At 33.8% G+C, this 27,594-nt stretch overlaps 2 protein-coding genes across 2 annotated transcripts in view; one reads left to right on the top strand and one right to left on the bottom strand.

The window, feature by feature from the left end:
- LOC129223171 (1-phosphatidylinositol 4,5-bisphosphate phosphodiesterase-like) overlaps window positions 1-27,594 on the top strand; it is a 187,421-nt gene that overhangs the window by 60,088 nt on the left and 99,739 nt on the right. The window contains exons 23-28 of the mRNA XM_054857738.1: window positions 2,400-2,499; window positions 2,652-2,756; window positions 3,891-4,049; window positions 6,608-6,788; window positions 8,453-8,653; window positions 13,467-13,568. Of these exons, the coding sequence (XP_054713713.1) occupies window positions 2,400-2,499; window positions 2,652-2,756; window positions 3,891-4,049; window positions 6,608-6,788; window positions 8,453-8,653; window positions 13,467-13,568 (848 nt within the window). The remainder of the gene's footprint in view (window positions 1-2,399; window positions 2,500-2,651; window positions 2,757-3,890; window positions 4,050-6,607; window positions 6,789-8,452; window positions 8,654-13,466; window positions 13,569-27,594) is intronic.
- On the bottom strand, window positions 14,065-20,201 carry LOC129222723 (adult-specific rigid cuticular protein 15.5-like). The gene is made up of 3 exons (XM_054857255.1): window positions 20,056-20,201; window positions 17,202-17,312; window positions 14,065-14,818 (listed from the first exon to the last, which is right to left on the bottom strand). Exons 1-3 carry the CDS (start codon window positions 20,065-20,067, stop codon window positions 14,228-14,230), a joined length of 714 nt encoding a protein of 237 aa, XP_054713230.1. The 5' UTR covers window positions 20,068-20,201; the 3' UTR covers window positions 14,065-14,227.

The raw sequence follows: 27,594 nt of genomic DNA, 5'->3' as shown, positions 1-27,594 counted from the left end.
GACCTTGTCTCTTACTATTCGACACTTTCTGGCAGAGTCTACCCATTACGAATGGTACAATGATGTTTCGCTTCAAGGTCATCCGCCATCTATCCGTGGTCAAGCTTTACCCCTCCCTATTTACCGAAACAGAGGTAAACATTGTCAGAGTTGGAGCTCAACTTCTCAGAGCCTCACAATATCTAAATTGGGGCTCTTTGTGGTTTGTTTTGAAATTGAAGTCTCTGAAACACAGCTTTTGGTTACATTCGGTACTTCAAGTGGCCATGTCATGACCTCTTGACACACCTTTGGATCCGCGTTTGTCTGAAAACACATCTTCAAACATATGTTTCAGAATGCGTCAAATACCAAACTAGAAGGTGGAAAATATTTTGTATCTTCAAGGCATCAAATGTTTGCTGGGAATTATAACCTGTTTTGTTACTTTAAATGTACTACCTTGCAGAATTCAATACGTTTTTAAAAACTACCGTGTAGTATAAAAGTACCTCAATCTTTTTCAAGCTTGGAATTACATTCTGTTGGACGTAAATATAGCCTCCGTTCACCCAACCAGAGTATGGTTCGATTGAAATCAAGATAAATAAATCTTACAGATGAAATAAGTATATGCAGTTTTTAAACTTACAATGAGAGATTTGTTTCAATTAAAATTTTGTCCTCAGCTTTTTGTTACAGACAGCTTTGGAATCGGAATTTATGATCAATCTTGTGTGCACAACTGAACTGATTATTGTTTAAGCAACAACTTTAGGAAAAAAACTAGGATTCAATTTCGTTTTTGTTGCTTGTCTGTTTAGTCACAAAACAACAGGAATTTAACCTGCAAAGTGTCCGTAAAAAAGGACAATCCTAATGAATACATGGGGGGGGGGGAGCATTTTTTAAGAATTGGTTTAATCATGAGTACGTTATCATGTAAACAAAGTACATTTAACACATTTTATTGCTGATAATCATGTAAGGCACCCATCAGCTATGTATTCAGGGAAAAAAAAAACCTCTTGGTGTTTCTAAATTTTACATTAGTGAACATCACGCACTAGTACCTTAAGTATTACCATTGAGTAAACTATTACTCAGAAAAGAATTGCCATTTAAGTGAGCTACTACTGCAACCTTTCAGTGCATAGTTCAATACTTCTGAATGCTAGGAAATGGTAAGTTATCTAAAAGAATGTGGGTAAAACTTTTAATTAACTCGTTGCTATCTGGTTAGAAAATTTTCTAGGAAACTTAATGGTTTTTGATTTTCTTTAATGTTGCGCACGATATAAGAATTCTGTAAGATATGTGTTTTTAAGACATTCAATATTACAAATCATTACTTGTCAACAGTTGAGTTGTATTTGCTTTGGAAAAGAGTGGTTACTTGAGTGAAATATATTCTTAATTTTACGCTTTTAGTTGAAATATTTTTGAATACATAAATAAAAGGTCAGATGCTTCATAAGTTTTTCCAAAAGCCTAGTAATTTCTTTTTAACCGACTGTGTTAATTCGATTTCAGAGATTATAAAACTAATAATTTAAAATTAAATTTTTGTGAAACAACTGAGAAATGTGTTTTTCAGAAGTTAAGTAATGGCATTTTTACAAAAAACTAAGATCGTTTCCTAAAAGTTTCACACGTGATCGACTAAATGTTTCTTTAAAAAAAATGGTGCACGAATAGGAAGTAACTGCATTAAAAAAAAATTTGTTGCACATTTTTGTGATTTTATAAATGCAGAAAAATATTTCCACTGAATATTTTCTCAAAAAAAAAAAAAAAAAAAAAAAAGAAATATAATCGATCTCTTAAAATATAATCGATTGTAGAAAATATTTTGTGGGAAATAAATTATCTCTTGTATTGAAATTTGGGAAATGCCCTATTAAAATATACGTTTGTGTTTATTTGAAAAAAAAAAAATGGATAAGACTAATTATAAGACTTTATAATGATGAGACTTCCTTTTTTTATACACAGTATCATGTTAAAGGGCTCTGTTTGTCGACAAAAATGAAACATCTGACTATTTTACGCTTCTCTTTTATTTTCTAAATTCTTAATCGCTCTTTAACGCAAAACGAAGTGATAAGAATGTAATTGAAGTTATCGTTCACTGACAACAATATGTTGTGGCGAAAAGTTTTTTTTTTTTTTTTTTTTTTTAAACGAAATTCTGAGATGTGCCTCTATTGTCGCCGATGAGGGAAATGTTTAAGTGTGTAATTTAAGTTCTTATTTGTTGAAGTGTAACGTCTGTGTGTTATCTTAAAAAGATGTTACATTGTAGCGAGTCAGTTTGTTATTAAAATCGCTGAAATAATCAACTTACAGTTAAAACTTTTTGACAGATGCGATGAAAAATGTTGAGCTCATTTTATATTTTGAAACAAAGTGTTTTGTAGGTTGTTCTTCCTGATTTGGCGGTATTAAGAATTGCAGTCTTTGACGAGAATGGGAAAATGTTGGGACAACGAATTTTACCATTGGATGGCCTTCAAGCTGGTATGAATACATACATTTTTTAGAATTCTAACGATGAAGTTGTCTAAATAAAATTGTCATTGTGTTTATAAAATTCATTCTTTTCTATCTGCATTTGTTTTTTGTAGTTGGAATTTAACTCAAAAAAAAAAAGTTCTTGTTGTATATTTTAGGCTATCGTCATGTATCTTTAAGAACGGATGGAAACTTCCCTTTATCACTGGCTATGCTCTTTATCTGCATTGAACTCAAAATATACATCCCCGATGGATTGGGAGGTAAGAATTGAAACACGGACGAAATTCGTGACAACTTTTGAAGACTTTCCACTTTTTTGAAAAAATACATTCTACAATCTTAAATAACATGTCTACTTAATCTGATGCCAAATGCAAAAAGCTTCGACATTTTGTAACTGACTTGTATTTTCATGCAAAACTCAAAACTGTACATGAGATGTAAGGGCGCTGAGTCACAAAAACAAAGTTATCAACGTGATGAGTTTAATGCTTTTTTTTGCGATGATTTATATTAAAGAATGGTCATTCATGGGTTTATAAAATGAATATTAGTTTAGAAAAATGTTAGTGCTTTGTATCTTTCAATACAGCACAAAAAGTTGAATAAGATGTTGTTTAAATCTCGATTTTTTTTTCAAAGGACATGGTGCCTTTTACCTCCTAGGTAAAAGGCACCATGTCCTTTACCTAGGTCCTAAACCTTCCAGTTAAATTATGCTTTTCTAATTTATTGACGTGTAAAGAAAGTTTCTTCGGATATTCAAAACTTAGTAAATTATTTGTATCAGTGGAAATACATACAAATGCATTGGTATGGAGAGGACTTTCAAAAAATGTTTTAAACTTTGCAAAATTTCAGGGGAGAGAACCCAAACCCCTTGCTCTAAGTTTACTAAAGATGGCTTTTAATTTGCGTCTTTAAGACATCAGTTTAATATTCTTTTCCGGGAAGAGCCTTCCTTACCCTTACATTACCAAAGACAATCCAAACTTCTTCGTTTTTATTATTATTATATTATTAATTAGTCTTTATTAAAAAAAAAAAAACATTACGGAGACAACCGTGGGAACTCCTCTCTATTCCCCAAACGTTGATAAAACTCTACTAAAACGGCGTTTTTAAAACTACAATTCCAAAACATTTACGCGAAAGAACATCAAAAGCCCATCCCCCCTCCTAGTCGCTCAAGATAGCCTAAGATAGTCTTTGACTTCCTAAAGCAATTTTGCCCCCCCCCCCCACTTATAAGCCCCCTTGCCGCTTCTGGTGTTGAACATACATGAAGCTGATTGAAATTAATAACAAGCCATAATCTAAAATTTGCATATTTTAAAGTAATGTAGCACGACAGCCTTTAAGTTGGAGATTCGAATTTTTTTTTTTCTTCGCAGATCTGATGGATGCTCTATCCGATCCAAGAGCTTTTCTTTCAGCACAGGAAAAAAGAGTTGCTCAGATGAAAGCAATGGGCATTGAGGAGTCAGATGTGCAAACAAGTGGTCTTCATTTAGGAAGTGTAAAAGCAGGTCGTAAAGATGACGATAAAAAAGGTAATACTTAGAGTCTGCAAATATGTATCAAAATACTTAAAATATGCGCTAAAATCAAAGTATATGCCCTACTATGATTGTTTACATGCCCTACTATGATTTAAAAAAAGTTGTCGCATCGAAATAGAACATATTACGAAAAAGTAACCTTTCTATTTTTGTATTTTGTTCATGCAAAGTCCATTAGACGTGTCATAAGGACGTACTCGAATTCAGGGTCGCTCGCTGAACCCCTTAGAAATGATGTTTCGTTTTTTATCTGCTAATGACAAGCGCAGTTTAAAGTTTCTTCAAAATGGTTTCCTTGGGTCGTTCTATTTTTCATTCTTTGTGAGTTATAAAAGGTTGTTTTTAAAAATTTTCTTTAAGAAATTTAAAAACAAGTGAAAAATGCAGTAATATGCATTTGTTTTACCGTTTTTACGCATTTATATGCAATAACGTCAAACCAAGCAAAAATGTGCAATTGCATATACATATATGAGGCAGTGAGAAGCAAAGGTATGTAAGTGGCAAAATTAAAAATTTGGAGATAAGCAGTACACATGGTAGGTGAACCTCTCCTCTGTCTTGGGGAAAGAGATGGGACTAGTAGCCCTGGTAGTTGCTGCTATGCAGCATAATTTAGAAAACCATTTCAATGAAAGCCTACCTAGGATGTTATCTTTAAACACTTTTTACTATTTATTTTACACAGAAGAGAACACAAAATAAGATTTACAACACCAAGAGAGGAAATAAACCTAGACCACCGGTGAGAATCGAACCCACTGCCTCCGGTATAAGAGGCGAAGCTTCTAACACTGAGTCACGGAGGCCCCAATAACAAGTTTGAAAGTGAAATGAAGTTACTAAATTTAGAGTTCCTTCCCCTTTTCTGTTATTGGGGTATTGTTCAAGGAATCTTACCGTTAGCATATTTTTTGACAAATACAAAGCAAAAAATAATCGCTAGAATGTCCCTCGTGAAAAATTTCAAATTGGCTTATTTGAGATCATTAGCGCCGCCAGGGGATTGGCCATGGGAGTCTTCACCCGAAAAAGCTACCAAGTTAAGATTGTAAATAGTATTAAAACCTAGGATTCTGCGTTCATTTTTTTCTTTGACCCTTGTTTTGCTGCGCTCCAATCTTTGTGGCGAATTTAGCATAACATTTGGCCACAAATTCGGTCCTGATGACAGAAAAATACCTAATGGAATAAATTGGTTTCATCATGTTTGTGGCAGAATGTAAATAGTACACAAGTTGAGATTAAATACTATGTGATCAATTAACAGCAAAATTAGCGGCATAATTGGTCTGTGGTAGCGTAGAATCAGTATAATCAATAGGAACATATCTTTAAAATTTCCAAATGGGTCTCTCGTGCCTACCACCACACGTGGTTTTATCTATTGCATGGAGTACCAAAGAAAACTCGGTTTTTCCCCCCTTGATACAGACCAGGAGTCAAAACAACCTTAGATCCATCATATCCAGAGGTATTGATTTGGAGTGGGAACTTGGTTTGTGTATTTTGTGACCACAACAGATTTAGCGTGCATCAGTCAACATTAGTGTATACCGAGCGCTTTCGAATATCTGATACAAAACTTGCAGTCCTTCTGCCCCGAGGCTTTAGGGCTACCTCGGCCAAATTAGCATAACTTAAAACCTTGATTTTCTCCAATTCTCTTTTTCCGAGATGTGCTTCTATTATCCATGATGAGGATGTTAACGTTTCCTATTTTTTGTGGGGGGCCCCCGTGACCTCGCGATGGAAACATTTGCTTCGTATGTCTGAGGTCTTAGGTTCGATTCACACCATCGCTGTGTGCGTCATCTCTCCCATTTAATGTGTGTCCCTTGTATAGCGTGACTTTAATAAGTTGAGCTAAAACCTTGACGACGTTTACCTCTTTAGGCAGAGGAAGTTCAGCGAAAAAGGAACGCGTTATTGGTGCAGATTTGAATTGGAATACTTTTGAAAAATTACTACTAAAGTAACCGAACTCAACTCTGCGCCAATTACCCTTCCTTATTACCTTTACCGCCCACCCTGTCTAGTGGTCAGAGGAGTCTGACTGAGATGGGGAGGTCCTGGGCTCGAATCAGGGCTCGGGTATGAATGTACTTTCTCTCTCCTGTCCTTGACCTTTTTTGTGTGAATGTGTTGTTATGCTGTGAATGGTTGCCTACCCTATAAACGGGTCCGTATGGCATGTGTGCTGTGGAAGTCGGACTGCACACCAAATTACGGTGTCGTCGGAAAAGTGAAGCAGCGCACCCCAAATTGCCAGCCTAGATGGCACACAACAACAACAACATTATCTCCAAAAGGGGTGAACATGTTCAAGTCATTTTCCAACTTATCAGGGACACACCATTACATTGTCATGTTTGTAAATACTTAATGTTATTGTTGTTTTATTAGAAATCCACCCGCCTTGTGAGGCCATGACACACCTCTTTCCCACAGCTGTAGGACACGACATGCAAACTTTTTGTGAAGCATGAACATGATTGGATAAAAATGTCTCCCTGACTAAAGAGATCCTTTTTTTTTTTGATAAATAGAGGAGTGCAAGTTAGACCCAATAACACAAGAAATCCTGAAAGAGGAAAAACCCTATCAGAAACTAAAGAAAAAGCACGTCAAGGAATTCAGTGCTTTGATGAAGAAGCAGCAGAAAGAGAAAGGTGCAGTTCAAAAACAGCAATGTAATGCGATTGAAAAGTACATGAAAAGCAATAAGCAGTGAGTTCTTTGAAATTGTTTGAAATTAACTAGGAGCTTATATCTGTACTTCAGAGCCAGAAGGAAGTAAGTCACATTATGATGATTTTGCAGGAGAAAGGGAAAATCTTTTTCGGGCGCATGCGAAGGATGGGACGCGCGCTCTTATAACCCTGGTAAAAAACTGAAAAGGATATATTTTTTTAAAGAACTACGTTCACATAGCTCGATGCGGAATTGAATTCTACATACAATGCGCTAATGAACTGAAAGTCGCAATTTTTAGACATCTGGCTCTGAGGTAAAAATATGATTGTTTGATTTTCAGAGTAAGGTTATTTAAGATAACTTTGATCCATGTGGGTAAATTCTGCACCAATTCATATTTTTAAAAGTACACTTTATGTACACTGTGTTAAGTCTTACACTATTTTTTTAAGAAATGTTTTTTAAGATAAAGAACATTTCTTAAATAAAACCAAATTAAAACATAATTATTATTACTATTTTTTAATTTTTTATTTTGAGCCTAACCTCAAAAAGTTATTTTCACATTGTTAGTCCATCTCTACGTGTGCACTTTTCACAGTTTGGGGAGATTTAGCCGATTTTCAGCATTGCGCCAGGCAACAGTGTAGTGAAAATTTACTATATAATGTGTGAGGGTTTGGTCGTAATATAACTGCTTGATATTAAATTTCATATTAGAACTAGCAATGTATGTTAAAATTAAAAGTTCTTGCGGTTGGCCCTCAAAAACTTCCTGACGATGCCTCTGGGAATTATTTCTTTCATGGACATAATTTTCTGTTTCAGATGTTGGCACCACCTACATGTCTTCAACTAATATTTTTGAATGAAAAAAAATGTTTATCTGAAACATTTTTTAAATAATTTTTTTTTATCAGTACTGGTAGCCAAAGGAGCGGCAAAAACTAAACATCATTGAGCCATTGCATGCCAAGTGACCTCGTCGTCTCCACCCGACCATCTCCGATTTGAACAAAATTTTATAGAGTTGTAGACATGCGTTTGAAACTAACCAATGCATATTTACTGTTTTCAAGACCCAAATCCTAAATATCTAAGATCAATAAAAAAAGCGCGCCAAAATGGCGGATCAGCTTTGTGAAACGAATAGCCATTATTAGTTTGATTCCCCATTGGAGGCTATTTTGTAGCCCACTTTTTTTTTCGAAGTATTCTATATTTGTGTCTTGAGCGGTAAAAATGTGCATAGGTTTGTTTCAAAGGCATGTCTGCACCTCTCTAAAACGTCCTCCAAATCGGAGATGGTAGAATGGGGACCACCAGGTCACGTGAATCTATGATGTTTAGTTTTTGCAACTATTTTACGTACCTTTGCTACCTATTCTCAGCCAAACCCAGCTAAAATAATAGCAAATCATTCTTACCTGCTGCACAAATATATAAAAAATATATTTATTTCATTCTTAGTATAAATGTGCTTTAGAAATTGCATGATGTCACTATCATCAAACTTATTTTTTCGCATAAATGCTCCACATAAAAAGAAAAAAAAGAAAAAGAAAAACATCAACGCGTCTAAAATTTTAAGTCTTTAAACTACGAACTAATCCTTGCTCCTATTTTGTCACTGGAATAGAATTGATACGACTCAAAGTGTCGGATTAACTATAACATTTTGTATTGATTTCTTATAGTGTTGAAGTCAGAACCGATGCCAAGCTTAAAGATTTAGTGGTGAATCAAATTCAACAATGGTCCAGTTTAATCGAAAGACATAAGATGGAGGAATGGGAGATGCTGAAGACGCATGCCAGCCAAGAAGGAGAACTTTTGGACAAGATCATGAATCTGGCTCAGATGAAACAGATGAGACAGCTAGATCAAAAATTTGACAGGTAAGTTTTTTTTAACCCCTCAAGAATCTCTGCATAAGTTGCTGAAATATTTAATGTGAATGCATAGATGAAACTCTTTTATAGTAACCGATACATGTACAGTAACCTGAGCTGTATTGATTACTATTTAAAAAAAAAGTAATCCATTTTCCTTGATATTATCTACATCACTGCAATTTTTTTAGTGTATATTTCGGCAGTCGGTTGTTCTGCATTTATAGTGGGATTACTTAAATAAAATCAAGTACATACAAGGACTGCTATGAAATCCCCCCTACTCCTAGTAGAACATTCAGACTCTTGTTCCAATTAGCTGCGTCGAAACTGACTTACACTACTATCACTCTAGCCACTCCATGTAAGAAGCTTCCTGAATCATCTGACCAGGAAACCACACTATCAAGGAAATTTGTAAGAAATCCAAATTGGTAGCATTTGAAAGAGCATTGAAAAATATGTTTATGGACTGTAAATTACGTGCCCTCGAGACTTTGTTATCAAAATATGAGGTCTTAAAATCTTGAAATTTAATTAAATTCGCCAAATTTAGAGAGTTTCATTAAAAAATGGACACTACGGCGCGAATTCAACATCTGCATCTGACAGGACATCTCATGGACATTTTTGGTTCATCGCCAAAGTGCGTGAAAGACGTTTTAATTTAATTTTTTACTCAGGGGTAACTACCGGGGGGAGGGGGATTGTGGCGCAGATTGCGTAATTTAAATGTTTAGGGGGTTGTTTTCAGTGGTACTTTCATCTCTTCTGTGGGGGAGGGGGGCTTTGTTTTTTGTATAATCTTGTACTTGGGCGAGAGTGGAAGCAACGCTATCTCTCTTGGAGGAAAAAGGCACCCCTGCTTTACTTGTGCGTGCTAAAGTTAAGGAACACCATGAAGCTTATGAAGTGGAAAGAAGATGACTTTTTCCAGAAGAACGACAACTTCAAACCGACATTAAACTTAAGTTTTAATATTTTGTTGGTGATAAAAGCAGGCCCATCACTAAAGGGGCTCAGTAGGTGGCAATTAATCATTCTGGTATTATGAAAAAATATTTACACGTACTTGTAATGGCGCAGAATGGAATGGGAGGGGGACGTGGAAGATTGCCGACACCCGAGATATTTGGTTTTCTATTGTAAAACCAAAGCAAATATAACGTAAATTGATTTCAAACCACCTTTTTTTCTTGGCTAGTCCCCTTAACCTTAAGGCGAGTTTCCTCAAACATTTTTTCCAACTACAGCAATATGTATGTACGAGTGTTTTTTTTTTTTTGTTGCTTTTCGGTATAATACACATTAAGTATAATTCTGCTGTGGGAAGGTAGTATCTGAATTTTTTTTTTTTTTTTGCTTTTCAGTCGTCTTCTGTATTTTAGCTTTAGTGTACAAAGTTGCTTATTTGGTTTCCGTTGAAAATTAAGCGCGAAAAGAAGGTCTTACTCCAACGTTTCTATTTGAGGGATCCAAAACGCGTTTCATCAAACAGCATCTTCAAGCATAGAAAAATATGGCACTAGAAACATTTCATGAACTTAAATCCTGTACGGAACGGTAAACCTCCTGCAATAAACAAAATTGCATAGGTGATTCAAATGGAGGTGGCCGAGTTTGTAATAACACAATTGTACCAGGCATATTGTTTCATGTCCCAGTATCGTGGTGCTCTAACCTGGAAATGGATAAGTCATTGTAGTTAGAAACATAAATTGTAAAAGTTATTCCAGTATTTTTAAAAATGAATAAATAACATGTAATATATTGCGCATTTACGTAAAAGCAACTTTTAGCTGCAGTGAACGATTTTCTTCGAACGACAAGGATTGTTAAAACGAACGTCGACTATATTAGTATTTTTTAATAAAAAATTACTATTTCCCTCTATCCATGACGTAATTTCCGTTATCCATAATTGCCAAGTACATATTGTTGATAATCCGTTGTTTTCTTTTTCATTTTTTTTTATTTTATTTCATTTTTCAATTTTAAACAAAAAAATTAAATATTTTTCCTAACAGCAGTCAGAGAATAAAACTTGATTTTTTAAAAAATAACTTTTTTTTGAAAAAAATAAGAACTAATAAAATAATTCATGACCATTTTATTTCAACATAAGACTATCCAATTTAATTTTCTATATATGAGTTCAAATTAGACAGCCTTTTGTACTATTCATATTACTTCTCCCTTGATAATTAAGAAACACAACATATTTCATTAATAATCAATTAACCCTTAAATGTGTTAAGTAAAACACACTTAAAATGCAGTAAAATTCTGAAATGTGAATATTATCCCGAATAAAATGATTAAATTTACGTTTAATTTTGTTTTAAAGCTTTTGTTCCTCCCGATGAAGCTTATTACCTTCCACTTCATAGGGCTTGATGGTGATTTTTTTAATTTAACACACACAAGTAAAGGATTAATGCAAAACATCTTTCACTCGCGTTGCTGATGTCCCAAAACGGAATAAGACCCTTGCAAGATGAAGACGATGAAATCACGCGATGTTTTCAATTTCTTGCCAAGTCTTTTGGCGACTTTTTATTAAGATTTCGACAGACATTAAGACCCTGTATCTTGAAAACACGGAGACGAGGACACACAATTTATGGATCAAAAGATGTTTCAATATTATCTTTCGAATGCGACCATTTTCAACTTTTATTTATTATTACTGATGTCGTGTAGTTCCCTGCTGAGCAGCTGCTTTAATGGAATGTTTTGAAAAATTAAACATTTTATTTTGAACCTAGTGCAACTTACATCAGAATGATTGTGCATATAAATATGAAATAAGGACTTCAAAATTTTCACATTAGTGTTTTAAATGCATCAACTGTTTAAGACTTCGTAAAAAAACTATATTCTTTTTTACAAGAGCAGAATAGCAGATAGCAAAGGTTAAGAACGAACTTCGCCCTTGGCGGTAAACTTTAGAGCAGGAATTAGTGAATGGAGGCAGTAAGTCCAATCATTTGCTTAGCAAATGCTGAGGAAAAGATTCAGGTGATATGACTCGACAACGACGAATGGTGACACGTTTTGCGCGAAACTAGCGGAAGAAACCCGATTTCTTCCAATGCTTTGCTTTAAGATCTATCTCTTGACTTGGGATCTTTGCTTCACGAATGAATGTCTTCATTCCCTTCATTTTATCGCTTCTCAATGCGGTATACTTGTCTCCTTGGTCCAACAGTTGTTCAGAAAAATGCCATTTTCAATTTAATTTTATTGAATGATAAAACTTTTCAATTCTGTGGTTGTACGTTCAAAATTTCAGATTGAAATCCATATTTTGAAAAAAAAAAAGATGGTACCCTCTGAGACAGAAGAAAGAGTGTTTTTTTTTTTTTTTTTTGTAAAAAATTATATCTATGGCAGTTTTGGGGGGGATAAAAAATCGAATTAAAAAGAAAAAAAAACTGCCGTTGGTTAGCTTTAGTTTAATCCAATAAAAATCGACCATTCAGTGTGGCCAAAAAAAAAAAAAAAAAAAAAGTGATAAACCGTTCATGATTAAATAGCAATTCTTTTTTTTTTTTTTTTTGATATAAGCTCTCGTGAACTATGGTATAGTTAAAAAGAAAAAAAAAATTATTGTTTCGTGTTCAAATAGAACTCCGTCCACTTAGTGGCTCCTATAGTAATATTTCTCCATTTTTGAATTAAAACTATAGTTTATAATGAAATATTTTTAAAATTTCTGTTAATAGAAATTGATTCATAAGATTCAAAATTTTTCTTTTTTTTCCCCAAAATTTCATTCTTTTGGAACACATTTTAGGGATAATTGAGGTAGTGAAAAGCAAGGGGATGTAAGTGAACATTTTCAAGTTTTGAGTAAATCGCGTTTAAAGTTGCGGTGATAGGTAGACGTCCATTGAAAACGTTTTCTAAATCATGCTGTATAGCAGCACCTACCAGGGCTAGTAGTACCAAATAGTACTATCTCCAGGTGCGTGCACAGGAATTTTGGGGCCCGTCACAAATGATTTTTTTGTGCCCCCTTCCATAGCATTTACTCCTATATTTTACGCCTAGTTTTAAAAATATTGGGCCCTCTTCAGGCTCGTCCCTTCTCCTCCCCCCCCCCCTGTGCACGCTCCTGACTATATCTTGCTTCAAGACCGAGCAGAGGTTCACCTACCATTTGTGCTGGTCATCTCCAAATTTTTAATTTTGTCACTTACATCCCTTTGCTTCTCACTGCCTCAATAATTTATCTTTAAATTTTCAAGTATAAAATTTCACCTGAATTCGAAGTATTTTCAGCGAATTCGAAGCTAAAATACTTTTTTTTTATAGACGAAAGATTTTTTTAAAGTTTTCCATCACACTGGTATTATTAACCTTTTGAAAAAATGTTTTTAGCTCTCAGTTTTGTCCAAGATAAATGTTCCAAATTTGATAGTAATAATGACAATAATTATTACTATTATGCAAAATTTCTGTAGGGTAGAATTGGAATACTTAAAAATTCTTTAATATTTCTCCAATTATGATTGGAATATTTGCGAGAAGGTTTTTCTCATTTTTACCAACAATGAAATAAATATTTTTTCAAAAAGAACTTTTTCGGTGGATGCATTAAAATACAATTTGTAAGAAATTAAAAAAAAAAGAAAAAAAACTTTGCTCCTTTAACCCCCCCCCCCCCCTCAAAAAAAAAAAAAAAAAAAAAAACTGAAAATTTGTTTTTATTATGTAATTTTTTGGCTATGAAGTAGTACATGCTGTCGATTTCCGAAGGTAAACTAAATTGAAAAAATGTCACGAAACTTCATTTGCTCTAAAATTTTTGCAGTGAAAACAAAGAAATGAAAACCAGGCAAGCTAAGATTTCTGTTGAAACAGCGAAAGAAGTTGCAAGTGATAGAACATTGAAAACCAAAGCTGATCGAGAAAGGTAAGTTTTCGTTGAATTCTTTCTTTTTTTTAATGCGTACTGTGCACGCATATTATTAATGTACGTTTTAAATATATAAGAATAAGAATGTTTCACAATTTCATTAAGAATTACGGTACTGGAAAATATTTTGAGTTGTAAACAATGATGGTTTCATTGGTGGGTTGATTCCTCAGTAATGGGGACTGGAGAGAACAATTAGAACAAAACATTTCTTTTACAGAAAATGTTAATCATAGCATTCCATCTGTTCTATCGTTTTTTGTGGTGTCAATCAGTGAATAAGATAAAGGCGAGTAGGCAAGTATTTACTAAATGAGTTGCTTTAACGCACTAAATTTATTATTTTTATATTGTCAATAAATAATTGCAATATAATTTTACTTTCTCATAAGCTAATTATTTAAATTTTGTGGTTTATTTTCACCACTTAAATGAATAATAAAATCTCAATTCGTCATAGTGGTCTGCATTAAAGCAAAAACATTACAAAAACTTAAAAAATGAAATAATTTATTTCGAAAAATATATGGTTACAATTATAATGCCACATTTGTTCGACAGATATCAACAATATATTTCTTCAACAAGTTGGGATGCGTTTCGTTAATTGAACAATAATGAAAACAAAAGACACGATAACAAGTAATAAGTGACATTTAGAGACCGGGGCGCAGCAGAAGGCCATGCCCTTTATAATTAACTATGCCATCTTTACGAACCAAACCAAAACCAAAATATCCTGGATGGTGGAGAACATGAGCTGGCTTAGCCAAGAAAATTGGTGCTGGATGGCCTAGAAAAACGGGTGCTGGATGAGCAACAGGCGCTACAATAATTGGAGCAGGATGGCCTTTTGGTGGTGGAGCAGGATGGCCTTTTGGTGGTGGAGCAGGGTGGCCTTTTGGTGGTGACGTAGGGTGACCATTTGATGATGGAGCATCGGGCTTAGGAGTCGCCACTTGTGGTTCTTCTGGTTTTGGGGCTTCAGGGGCAACTGGTCCTTCATATGGGGAATCGATGACCGCACCTGCTGGGGCACTCTTTGCTGTTCCTTGTTCATTAGTTTTGACAACGGCTCTGAATCCATGGTCATCAGCAATGTAATCGACATGTCGAGATCGGCCGTCGATGTCGTTCAGTGAGTAGTAGCCTTTTACGTTCCCATGGGCATCACCTGCTTCTGATCGAGAGTTAGATGCACCTTTTTCATCTACGATGTTGTAGTTGAAAGCGTAGTTTCCCAATGACTGAAAGAAATAAAGTTTGTGACATGTTAAATCTGTTTAGTTATTCTTATTTCTTGCGTTTTTATAAAATCCTTTTGACGCATAAACTATTGGAAGAAGAGAAAAATTTTAACTCATTGTACATTTTTGCAATAGTTGGGTTTGCTTTGATTATTCTTTATTGTACAACACATGATCAAATGCGTCTAAATTTCTTTGAACTAGATGTACGGTAAATTCCCGATCATCTGTGGAATAAGGTGGCACGGTTGTCGCGGATAACTCGCCAAATAGAGAAAAAATGATACTAATGTACCAAATAGCTAAAAAAATTCAATAACCTTTGCATACATTTAAATTATTGCTAAAACGATAACAAGATATCTAAAAAACTTAGGTAAAATAATAATAGTATAAAGGGTTGCACTTTATTGCAAACGGATTACACACATACACGAGCAAATAGTGCAAGCAGATTAATTGATAGAGATCAAGCTCGGTTACACCAAAACCGCAAAGAGGAGGGGAAGAGAATTTTTCGGAACAAGATGGGTCCAGTCACTCGTTTTTAGTGTACATCTAAAAATCAGTGAGTAGTATGATCTGTGAAAATCAGTAAATGATGTAGATCTAAAGCAGTAAGCAGTGTGGGTTTAAAAATTATGTCTGAGCTAGTCAGGTTTCGATCACCGTATAAGGGGTTTAATGTCATTGAAAGAGAGAGGGAAGAAAGAAATAAGAATGTTTAAAAATAGATTTTGCATTTGTTAAATGTGCGTATTTATCTACATTCAGTAAATCATCATTGCCATTTTTTTTCTTTTTGAAAGTTTGATAGGCCGCGGATGATCGGGAGTTTACTGAATTGTAAATAGAGTTAAAGGGATAGCAGACACCGGATCAAAAAAGCGTTAAAGATCTTGTGACTGGTATCTCTGTTAATTGTCAGGAAATCAAGACGTTAAGCTATCGCTAACATATCAAAATCAAGACATCAAATTTGGGTAAGTGAGATGGGTCACACACCAATAAGCAATCTTCTTTGACTATTTGAATTAAAAAAAAAGAAAAAAAAAAGCACACAACATTTAGTATCCAACGATCGACATATTTATTTGAGTTTTGACGTCTTGAATTCCAACTATGTTTTCGCGAACACGAATAGCCGTAGGACCCTACTTGTTGGATTTCTTGTTTTACAAACGACACTGCATTCATAGCTGAGAAAAATATAATTTGAATTTAAGACGTCAAAATTCAAATGAATATCAAGGCCTGGATGCTGGATTTCGTGTGCTGAATGCTGTTTTTGTCTGAAAAGGATTGCGTAGAGTCGAGAGGAGGAAGCGCAGAGACCCCTGGACTAGAGGAGTTTTTGTTCTTGACATAGAAAATTTATAACAAGGAACATCAACTACGGTCAAACTTAGAGCAATGAACAATTCGCCAATGCTCAAAAAAAAAAAAAAAAAAAAAAAAAAAAAAAACCGTAAAAATTGTAATAATATGCAATACTAAAACATAATTGTTATACAATATACAAAATTATAATTGTATATACAATTACAATTGTATTTTGTTTTGAGTAACAGGAGCTACTAGGTAAGAAATCTACAACTGAGTTAATTCTGTGCAGAAACATGTTACACGTTTTCATTAATTGCGAGTTCAGAAATCATTTTCAAAAATAACCAAACACATAACTAGAATTAACATCATTCCAAGCTTTTCGCTTGTGAACTTTTTCAGAAAACCATGGAAGTTTCTTAAAATTAAAAACGAATGTTCTTTTAAAGCAACAATTCCTTTTTGGAATGAAGTTTGAAGTACCTTTCGCACTGCTTGGAAAATACGTTTTAAAAATACTTAATTGATACGAACATAAAAAAATATCAGCTATAAAATCAAATCTATGATGCTGAAAGCAATCTTAAGGAACCAGTCTGACTAGAAAGGCAGATAGGGAGGTAACAGGAGTAATTTATTGAAATCCAACTGTGTCAATAGTCGTCGTGGACGGAAAGAATTATGTTGTCTTATTTCATTTCCCTTCTCTATCCATTACTGAAAATTATTGTGTGTAGAGCTGTAATTGCTTATCTTTAATTGGGGCCATTTATAACCTCATGCCTCATAAAGGAAGGAGAAAGCCACCAAAGGAGCCTCAAACCAGCTTTTGTGTCCAGGCTTCCAAATGGTTCTGATCAACTTTGCTCTTTGGTTATTTTCTATTAGAAAATCTTTATGTTCGGAGAATGATTGAAAATTGCATAAAAATATAAATCAACATCGGGCGGTTTCATTTACAAGCATAATATGTGACGCGTGTAGTAATTAAAACAACATGCAGTTGGGTTGGGAAAGATATCATTCAAACATTAATTCCGAGAAAAAAAAATCTTACATCTTGAGTTCTTGAAGTTGTGCTGACTCCGGTGTTGAGGAGAATCGGGTGATGTCCATAAAGAATAGCAGTTGCGTGGACAGCTGCTATTGAGGCACAGAGGAGTAGAACCTGGGGAAGGTAGGTTTCAATAATTAAAAAAATGAAATCGTAAAATGTAAAATCAACGTAAATCTAGTAAAAATTGCCAAGAAATAACTGAAAATGGCTATTTCAATGCTACAATGAAGTATTAGTGAAAAATAGTGCATCCAAATGTAATCCGAGAAAACGTTGGCTTACATATCGCACCCCGCAAAGGAAAGTGACACTACTCAAAATCTTAAAACAAATACAAATGTGACGACCAGCAACGGGATTTAGGCGCAGCTAGGATGGTGCTAGTCAGTTCATTAGTCCCTAATGAAGATCAATGGCCCTCTTAAAGCTACCCACTCATTCCCTTGCTCATTACCGCCTCTTCCAGTATGTTTGTGTCGTCAAACTGTGATTTTGTCCTCTTCTTGTTAACCAAGGTTATTGTCAACCTATTGTTTTATCCATTTAAATGCTTTTAATACATACATGTTCTTCACTACTTATTTTAAAGTACTGAAGTTCAATACTTTTTACCTCAAAACAAGTTTACTTTTACAATATCATCACCTCATATAAATAATATTACATAAAGAAAACGTTTGGCGCAGTATAGTCCTCAAAGGCTCTTGTGCCATTAAAATTAAATAAACCAACCAACCAACCTCTTCCAGTAAGCTGTTCCAAGTGCCTACGACCCTACTAAAGTAGTAATTTTTCTTAATTTTCAGGTTAGCCTGAGATTTGAATAGCTTAAAACAATGACCCCCTAGTCCTGCTTTCCGTGACACATCACTAAAATTTTGATACTTAAAAAAAAAAAAGTTTAAGAATACATTACTAACTTTGACAACGAAAACTAACCAGAAAACAACACATCATAATTATTCTGTGCTTATTGAAACATTTGAGACTAATTAAGCACTTAATAGTACTACTGCGTAAAACCTTAATTTTATCCGGTGCTGATTTTTTTTCCTTTTTTTTTTTCGAGTTGTGTCACTTTTCTTGCTCAGGTGCGATATATGAGCTATCTGTAATTTAAAGCGGATAATATAAGTGTTGAGAATTATATACGTGTCAAAATTTATGGCCGCTTTATTTTCGTCATATCATTGTAATAATAAGCGCCTACATTTCTTACCGTTACCGTCAAGTTTGACATTATCTTTTTTACGCAAAGTATCTAACATTTCACTATTTAAAATGAAAAATTTGCATATATTTTAATCCAGGAACGTATAACATATGAAAACAAACGTGTCTTCCTGATTGGACACATGATGCATTTTCAGAAATTTAGCTGAAGAAATAGAACTGAAAATTGCATATATCGTCGCCTCAGTGCAACAGTAAGATTTCTTAGTGTTATTTCTGGGACTAGATATCTTACTGTTGCTCTTATGCGACGATATGTTAAAGCTCGAGTTTTAAAAAAATATATTGCATCAAGTTCTCTTCATTAGCGACAATGAATAGCAATTTATATGAAAACGTAGCATTCCACTAGTTCACTAGCGTTACCTCGTTTTGCAGAATTTAACTTCCATTTGTCTGTTATCAACTAAAATTCTTTTTCTTTCCTTTTGCCTTTCCATCTGTTTAGTTTCCTTTATAACTTACAGCAGTTCTTTTCTCTTCGGATTTTTAAATTAATAATTAATTATTTTGTTAATTTGTTTTAATTGCTTAGTTTAAACTCAGCTAACTATTGAAGGTTCTTTCTCTTTAATTTTGATTGAGAACATGTCTGCAAAAATCACTAAATCAATAATGAGTAACTACAGTTCTCTATAATATTCAAGCAAACCACTCGCAAGAGTTGCTTTTAAAATTTTTTGTCAGTGAAACTATTAAAAAGTTTTGCTAGACTATAAACTTACTAAAGTACTTCAAAAAAAAAAAGCTAATTAACAAATGAAATAATAGTTTGAATATATCCACACAAACACGGAAAACTATATAGATTTGTTTAGTACATTTTGAGAAAAATTATGAAGGAGAAAAGGGTCTAAAGTATGCAAAAATCTCTTACAAAAATGTTTGCAATAAAATATTTTGTAAAGCTATTTTAACGCGTCTTACGGAGCTGTTAAATATTAAAAAGTTTTTTAAATGAAAGTTTTGTTTTTGAATGTTTGTTTGATACGTTAAGAATATTGATGCCTTTTCATATTCAGTAAAGAAAGGTATTAAATTTCTTTTGAGAAATTTTTTCTGATGGATAATAGTTCAAGTTTTAACATTATTTTTCGCAAGTGAAGAATTATATATTAATTTGGATTTTTGCATTTGACGTTATTTTACCTGATTGTGAGAAAAAGTTATGACTAAGGAGACTTCATGATAAGTATTTTCCCACCAACCACTATGATGTCAATATGAAATGTATATAGTTATATTTTCTGCCCAACGTGTTGGGATAAATCAGTTGATATTTAATTAGGGGAAACGAAGGTGAACTTAGGAAACGCGGCTTAACCCGGGAAGTTTTTAAAATTTTATTTTACGAAAAAAACCCAACATTTGTTTCGTAACTACGTTTTGTATGTACACTTTGTGGTAAATTGTTTTCTGACAAACCTTGATGTAAAAGGGGGTTATTCTTTTCAAAACAATTTTTCAATCTCTGTAACCAATCTCTTAGAATCAATATAGTCAGTGCTGATAAGGTCTTATTACGGTATAATCACTTCAAGTGATTTTAAAATTAAAAAATGATTATAACTGTTTTTAGAAGACGCATGAAACAAAACAAAATCGTATAATAAAAACTTACCTTTGCAATCATGATGAAAGTTTCCAAAATCTTCGGAAATGATGGTTTCTGAATTTTTTCATTTTCCTTTTATACAAAAGTTTGGAATGTTAGTGGCTCCAAAGAGATACCACCGTCTTTCCCCCAGGGTAAGGATTATGGAAAAATCGCCTGCTCCCAACCTTGATGATTAATTCTCACTACTACTGTTCGATTACGCCTTATTGCGTGGCACGTGTTGATCACCCCGCATTTTAAAAATGTCAATTCATTTAGTTGGACAACAGTGTAACCGCTTTTGCGCACTGAAGGACGATGTTAATCTTTTATTTTTTTAAAGACGGAAATAACGTTTAAAACGGGCCGGATGAACTTTGAAGGACACATGATTATGTACGAAGAATTATTGATTGGTTATTTAACAGGATTCTGTTGAGGTTTAAAAGAATTATATCTCTTTAACCAATTAATCGTGTTTATTACAAAGATACATAGTGTGGACGACAGGAAATTAATAGCTGAATTCAACGGATGAAATCCTAATTAGTTGTAAGCAGTTTTTCAAAAGTTAAGTGGAAGGTTTATTTTCTTAATTAAGGGATGAAAGGATCATATGACGCGTTTTTTTTTCTCAGAAGAGTTATTAATGAGCTATTTGCGGTTAGTTAAAGAAGTTTAATTATTCACGTTTAGTATACACGTTACCCAGAAATGAAACATTTTATGCACTTTTCGATGCAATAAATTTTTCTCAAGTGTTAATGCATTTTGATTTATAGTTTGTGGTAATATTTAAAGTGAAACTGATTTTAATTGTTTGGAAGCCTTTTTAATTATTCATAAATTCATTTCATTAGTTTAATCATTAAAAAAGTTATAATCGTGACGTTTACCTTACTTTGTGACTGCCTGGTTGACATTGTGACACGTGAAAGTTTTCACTAATGCAATGATTTAGTTTACTCTGAATCTGCATTTCGCATTCTTTAACCTCATGTGTGAATTTTATTGCGATGTACTGCTCACGATGTTAATGTAGTATTGTAAATGTGTTGTGCATTGTAAAATAGTATTGGAAGTCAAAGCAGCTGCTTGATACTAAACTAAGCAACAAGGGTATGTTAATAAGTCTAGTTTCCTTGTATCCGATTTATTTTTGAATAGAAAAAGTCAAAATTCTGATGCAATTTTATCTTAGCCATTGAAGAATAGTAAAATTGAGGTTTTTTTAAGTGTAAGGAAAGAAAGCGTTATTGATCACTGAATAATAATGTCTATACTTAACAAATGGTCAGTTTTCATCTTCAACCTTTAGAGAAAAGGTTCCGAATACGAAACAATATTTTTAAATTAAGATTTAAACATGATAATACACTAAAGTAGTCGGTTTTTACTTATATATCATTATGTGATTTTCTATAAACCATTAAAGATTTGTCAGATTTGCAAGGCTTAAAAGCCTTGCAATTTTATTACCTCAAGAAATCATATTTATAAACCTTTAAATTCTGAGAAAAAATGACCCAGAGCGGGACATTGCTAAAATAGTTAAAGACAACAATTAAGTTAAAGACGTAAATTCTAATTGTTATTTCGAAACTTTTATCTCAAACATTAAACAAAAGAGGAATACATTAGTGTCCATCGATTTATTGCCGAGTGTTTTTCATGATTAAGATACACAAAAAACTCATCAATAACTCCTCCACAATCTTGATGACCCTAACTATAATAGCAAGCACATTGTACCAATTTCACGCAATATTGACCCTCGGCAAAATGACTAGTACATCTAATTCTCTATCTTCTTATTACTAGAATTGTCACTCTGCAATCTGAGTCATGACTTTCTTCTTTAACGACTTTTAAACCTTCTCAAAAAGCATGTTCCTGGTAGCCTTCTTCAACTTGACAACACTTTTCTTGTCTTCAGAACTACATTTTATTGCTCATTGTTTCGTAATCATTCGAATAGGATAATGTTACAGGTAGTAAGCTATCGTTAGGGTGCTCATCTGTACTGCCGTGGGAAGATAAAACGCAGTATCTGCTGAAATAAGTGTTTGAGATGTTTGAAGAGACCGGCGTTTTGGAATCCATACTAACAATAGGGAAATGTTTGAATTTAACGGTTTTTTTCGTGCTTAATGTTCAATGGAAACCAAATAAGCAAGTTTTCACATTAAAGCTAGCGTGCAAAAGATGACAAAAATGCGGAGAAAAATAAATAAATAAATAAATAAAATTGCAGGTACAGCGCTTTACTTTCCTGCGGTAGTGTAAGTCGTGATATGTACTTCGATTTTATGCGCACTGTCGAAAATTTATGATTTTCACATGTATATGAAATCGGAAAACTTTTATTTTCTAATACGTTTCTCTTAATTATTATTTTTTTTTTTGAAATTATAATTTCATGTAATGAATTTTAAGATAGTATCAACCTGGATACACAATTTCTATACCTTCAGTTCTTCTGTTCTAAGGTATAGAAACAAGCTCTGAAATGTGTGCTTTTATTTGCGCTGTACGCTATTTCTAACTTTGGGTGGTTAATCAAATCATTAAAAATTAAAAAACTTTTGCATGACATTTTATTAAAAATCTATTGAGCAATCACGATTGCTTATTGCTTTCATTTGACTGTTTTTGGCGTGCTATCATTTTTCCCACCGACGCGGCACCACCCGTCGCGTCGGCCGGCCTCACGATGCTGCTCCTCTAGCGAAAACCGTCTCCAGGTTGCGTCCATATCCTACACACACACGCATACATACACGCACCAACACACACGCACACACAAACACATACACACACATACACAAACACCACCATACACACACATACACAAACACATACACACGCGCATGCATACAGACACCTACACATACACACAAATACAGACAACTGCCCACACATTCATGCCTGCACACAGACACATATGCTTACACACACATACACATACCCCGCACCCACGCACACAAACACTCATACACACAACTACCCACACACTCATGACTGCACACAGACACAAATACACATGCCTACACACACACACATACCCCCCCCCCCACACACACACATACAAACACACTCGTGATTGCGAAAAACATAATTTGAATTCAAGATGACAAAATTCAAATTAATTTTTTTTATATTTTTTTTATTCTGATTGCCAGTAGTGGGCACACGTGAAACGCGGGACAGACACTATGGTGCCCACCATACCCCCGGGCTTAGGGTAAGCGACCCCTGCATAAATTATGCTAAATATAGGTAATTGCTAATTACTATTAATTTAAATCAGTAATGCACCTATTGAGGAACATCGAGGAATACGCTTAAGTGAAAATTATCTTTTAGAAGGCAAGACACCGAAAGTGACAAGTTACAAGTTCTAAAAGTGTAATTTTAAGCTGTCTTTGGTGACGTTAAAGGAGGGTGGGAACTGGGGACCAGGAGAGCTCTCAATGACTTTTATAAATTAACGCCTTATAAACAATTTTAGTCGATGTTTTATGGTGTTAAGAAAAGATGAAGAAAAAGGGGAAAGATATCCTTCTTCCGGATAAATTTTTAAAATTAAAGTCGGAAATCTTTATTTTAGACAATTTTTGGTAACTTTACAGAAAAGGGGGAATGAAGTACCCTTCCGATTTTTTTTTTCTAAATTTAAGTCGATTTTCAGACTATATTTGATAAAATTAGGCAGAGGTCCGGAGCTCCTACCGAAAATACGTCCAAAATAGAGCTTTTAAGGATGCAAAATTAATTTATTTTGAGAGACATAAATAATCGGCATAATATGCTCTCTTATTGTCAGATCCATATCTTTTTGACTTTTTTCTCTATTTGTGTGATTCGTAGTTCTGTACGACTTGATTCAGTAGATTTAGAAGATGGAAATTGATCGCTCATTATTATCGACATATTAAGTATTTATTTATCCCATTGACAGTTGAAAAATCATTTTGTAAAAGCGCGTCTTTTTCCTTTTAACAGAAGCTTTATTTTATTTTATTTTTCCCTTCTTTTCTGGTGTGGCTATAACAACAGAGTTGCGGAGTCGGAAGATAAATGGCCCGACTCCGACTCCAGCTTTAATTATTTATTTATTTATTTATTTGAATCCCCTCGTGCGTTGTATTTTATTGTAAACATAAGACGCATACAACGTTGAAAACTCAATTTGAAAATCAAATTATCCAATAGTTGTGATTTCTAAAGTAAGATTACCCATTTTTAATCCCTTTTTTTTTATATTGAAAAGGATTAATTTGCTCCCCTTTTCTGTTTAACAAATAGATGCTGATCAAATCCTGTACTTTCAATTTTTGAAAACTAACTTGAGAGAAACAACAAACTTTTTGCTAAGTCAAGAAACTTTTCTTGAGAGGCCCCCTTCCCCTCCGGGTGACCCCTCAAATTAATTTCAGAGTTTATAAAAATTGATATACTTTAATTCTGAAAAATTTCCCCAATAATAAATCTAAATTTCTTCTTTAAAATTTCATCGAAAATATTGCACTACATTGCGGGGAGAGGTCTGGTACATGTACGTCTGGAGCAAATTTTACACAATGCAGTGGTATGCAGCTTTGTACGAATAGCTTTTACTATGCCTACGTTTCTTGGCTCAATTTTTAATTTTATTGACAGCTCTAGAATTAACCTTAGTATGAAAATTTTATTATTAACTACAATTGTTGAGTGTTGTAACCAATAACTCATGTATTGATTTTATTTTGCTTTTTTTAGTGATGACCAAGCTGTCTTAGATAAAGTCTTTATATTAAAAAAAACATTTATTATATTTAATCGGATCTTTTTATTTGCGTTTTCGTGCCAACACTTATTTCACCAAACTCCCTCAGAATTTTACAACTTGCTCAAGCGATACATACATTCCTTTTACTATTTTATAACTGAGATAGAGGTAAAAAATATATTATTTTTATTTGAAAGTGATTACTTAGAAAATTTTAGGCAACAAAATTGTTTGCTGACAGTTGTTATCAGTTAAATTAAGTTAAAAAATAAGCAAACTTTTGGAGATGGCGTAGGTAGCTCTTACAGAGAGTTCAATATACAATCAAGCGAGGTGGTTGACACAGTGACAATGGTTTTCTTATTAGTAGGCCTTTATACATGCAATCAAATTAATTGGTAGTCAGTTTTTTAAAAAATGCAAGGAGAGTCAAGTAAAATTAAAGTAAAAAAAAGAAACCCGGAGTTGGAGTCGGCATATTTTCGAACGACTCCGACTCCTTTACCCCAAAATCAATCCAACTCCGACTCTTCGACTCCGACTCCACAGCCCTGTACAATAGAGTGGGTTGATAGACGATAGACAAGGTGTGTAGCTCCGACATATTATTTCACTTATGTTGAAGCTAAGTCTGGTTCTCAGAATATGGGGGTGCGCCCTCTACGGGGGAACGACATCCGCATGGCGGGGCTAAAAGAAAAGCAAAATAAAAATATATTCTTCTCTTACACAAAATGTAAAACAAATATTAATACTGAGGTAATATATTTATCGAAAAGTGTTTGTATTTTGGTGTACCTTTTAGTTCAATAATTATTTACCTGACGATTGCTAATCAATGTTACATCTTTATCTTAGCGATATTGTTTGCTGTAAATATTTTATGTATTAGCATTTTTAGTTTCAGGAGTGAAATTTCGACGCTTCGCTATTGGAATTTAAGTTGTTAATTTCATGAAGAAGGTCTTGATAAACAATGTACAAAATTTTGCGTAACGTAAAATTGTAATCATAAAATATAATTGATTTATGATGAACATTTTTAATAATTATGCTCTTATGAATAGATCTATGTTGGGCTATTTAGGTAAATAATTAAGCTAAAAATATTTAATGAAAGCAGTCTAGTGTTTAAGATAAAAAACAAATTTCTGTAGTTTATGTGCTAACTTTTAGCTAAGGTCGAAGTGTAGCTTTAACATAAAAATAATCAAAATGCATTATTATTTATGTTATTTTATGTGGAAGAAAAGGAGGGTCTTGATGAAAGTTAACCCTCAGCAGGGGAGGTGTGGTCTCACAGACCGCTCAAAAGTTCATCCGATCACCCCTACTTCATTTTCAGTCCGATTGAATGGTTTTTCCCCCAATAGCTTTCTGTTTTGTGACCTTGAACACCCCCCTTGCTTATCAGTATCTTTAAGCGTGTGCATTTGATTTAAATTTCATTGCACTATTAGAAGTGGTCTGTGAGACCGCACCTGCCCTTCAGTGTTACAATTTTCGGCAGTAGTAGACATGGTTCTTAACATTAGAAACCGCGGATATAGGTTCATTTAATCTTATCCGCTTTATGTGGAAGAGATGCAAAATATTCTAGTTGAGGTTGAGAGTTGTTTGAAAAATTCACAAACGTTACGCAATGCTGTTCTAGGGACAATGAAGGCTAAAGTATTCCTTGAAATACGACGCGAAATACTAACAGTTAAAGGGCTGTCAACAATTTTCCGAAACGTGATATAACCAATTTTCTGGTACTAAAATGTTCTGTATATGTTAAAGAACTAAAATGAAATCATTAAGAAATAATAGATTCGTTTTTATTACGAGTAGATAGTTATTTACTACAGCATATGATTTTCTCGAAAAATCTTAAGATTCTAGCAAAACTTCTTCGGAAAAGGTATATTTCGATAAAAAAATTCAAAAATATATTTTTCCCCTTGCTAATAAAATTACAAAGAACATCTGTGGAAAATTAGAGGAATATATCATAATTGCACGATTTTTTAAAAATTTGCAAATAGAGCGGTCTCTGAGACCTCACGTCCCCTGTTACGTCCTACTTTTTCACCTCCCCTGTTACGGGTTAAGATCAAGAACGGGGTGGCGAGTGCAAAAGGGTTAAGAACCGGTGATCTAAGTTGTAAATTTTGTGATTGACGTTTCCTTTTATAGAATCGTTTGCTTTGCCAACACAATCTCTGGTGATAAATTTATAACTAGCTTTTATTAAGCGTGGTGTAAATATTACGGCTGGATTTACTTTTGTTTTGCTTTTCCTCAAATTCTTATGTATTTATTATCATGTAGTTATGTGCGGGAATGTGTTGCTGAAATTGTAATGCGAAAAAAGATCTAACAGTTTGTCAATGTCTTAGGAAATGAATTTCAACTGCGCAGCAACAGCTTTCGTTGTCACGAAAAATTAGAAAAAAAGTATAACAAAGAGAAAGAATCATAAATATACAGTGCTGGTAAAAAAAATGCATCACCATCGCACTTTCACAACAATAGGATTATGTGAGACATTTTGGTCAGCCAATTAACGATGAATGTATGTGAAATTCTGCAAAACTTATGAAATAAACATTTAACAGCAGGAATCCGATAATTGTTTACGTAGATCGGGGCTGTTTCCGGGCCAAGGCAAACTGCAGACCCATTGCTCATTTTTCCATTTCTGAACCTGCGTGTGAGTTTAGAGAAAAGAAATTACTTAACCTTATGTCAATTTAAGTCTAATGGCAGGATAAAGGTTTTAAATTGTTACTTACCAGTTTTGCCCTACG

Source organism: Uloborus diversus, chromosome 5, assembly GCF_026930045.1.
Source record: "Uloborus diversus isolate 005 chromosome 5, Udiv.v.3.1, whole genome shotgun sequence".
Lineage (NCBI taxonomy): Eukaryota > Metazoa > Arthropoda > Arachnida > Araneae > Uloboridae > Uloborus > Uloborus diversus.
This window is presented reverse-complemented; position numbering and strand designations above follow the sequence as displayed.

Coding starts and splice junctions, on each gene's coding strand:
- LOC129222723 (XM_054857255.1), bottom strand. Junction 14,819..17,201: donor CAACTTCAAGAACTCAAGAT/GTAAGATTTTTT, acceptor TATTTCTTTCAG/TCATTGGGAAACTACGCTTT.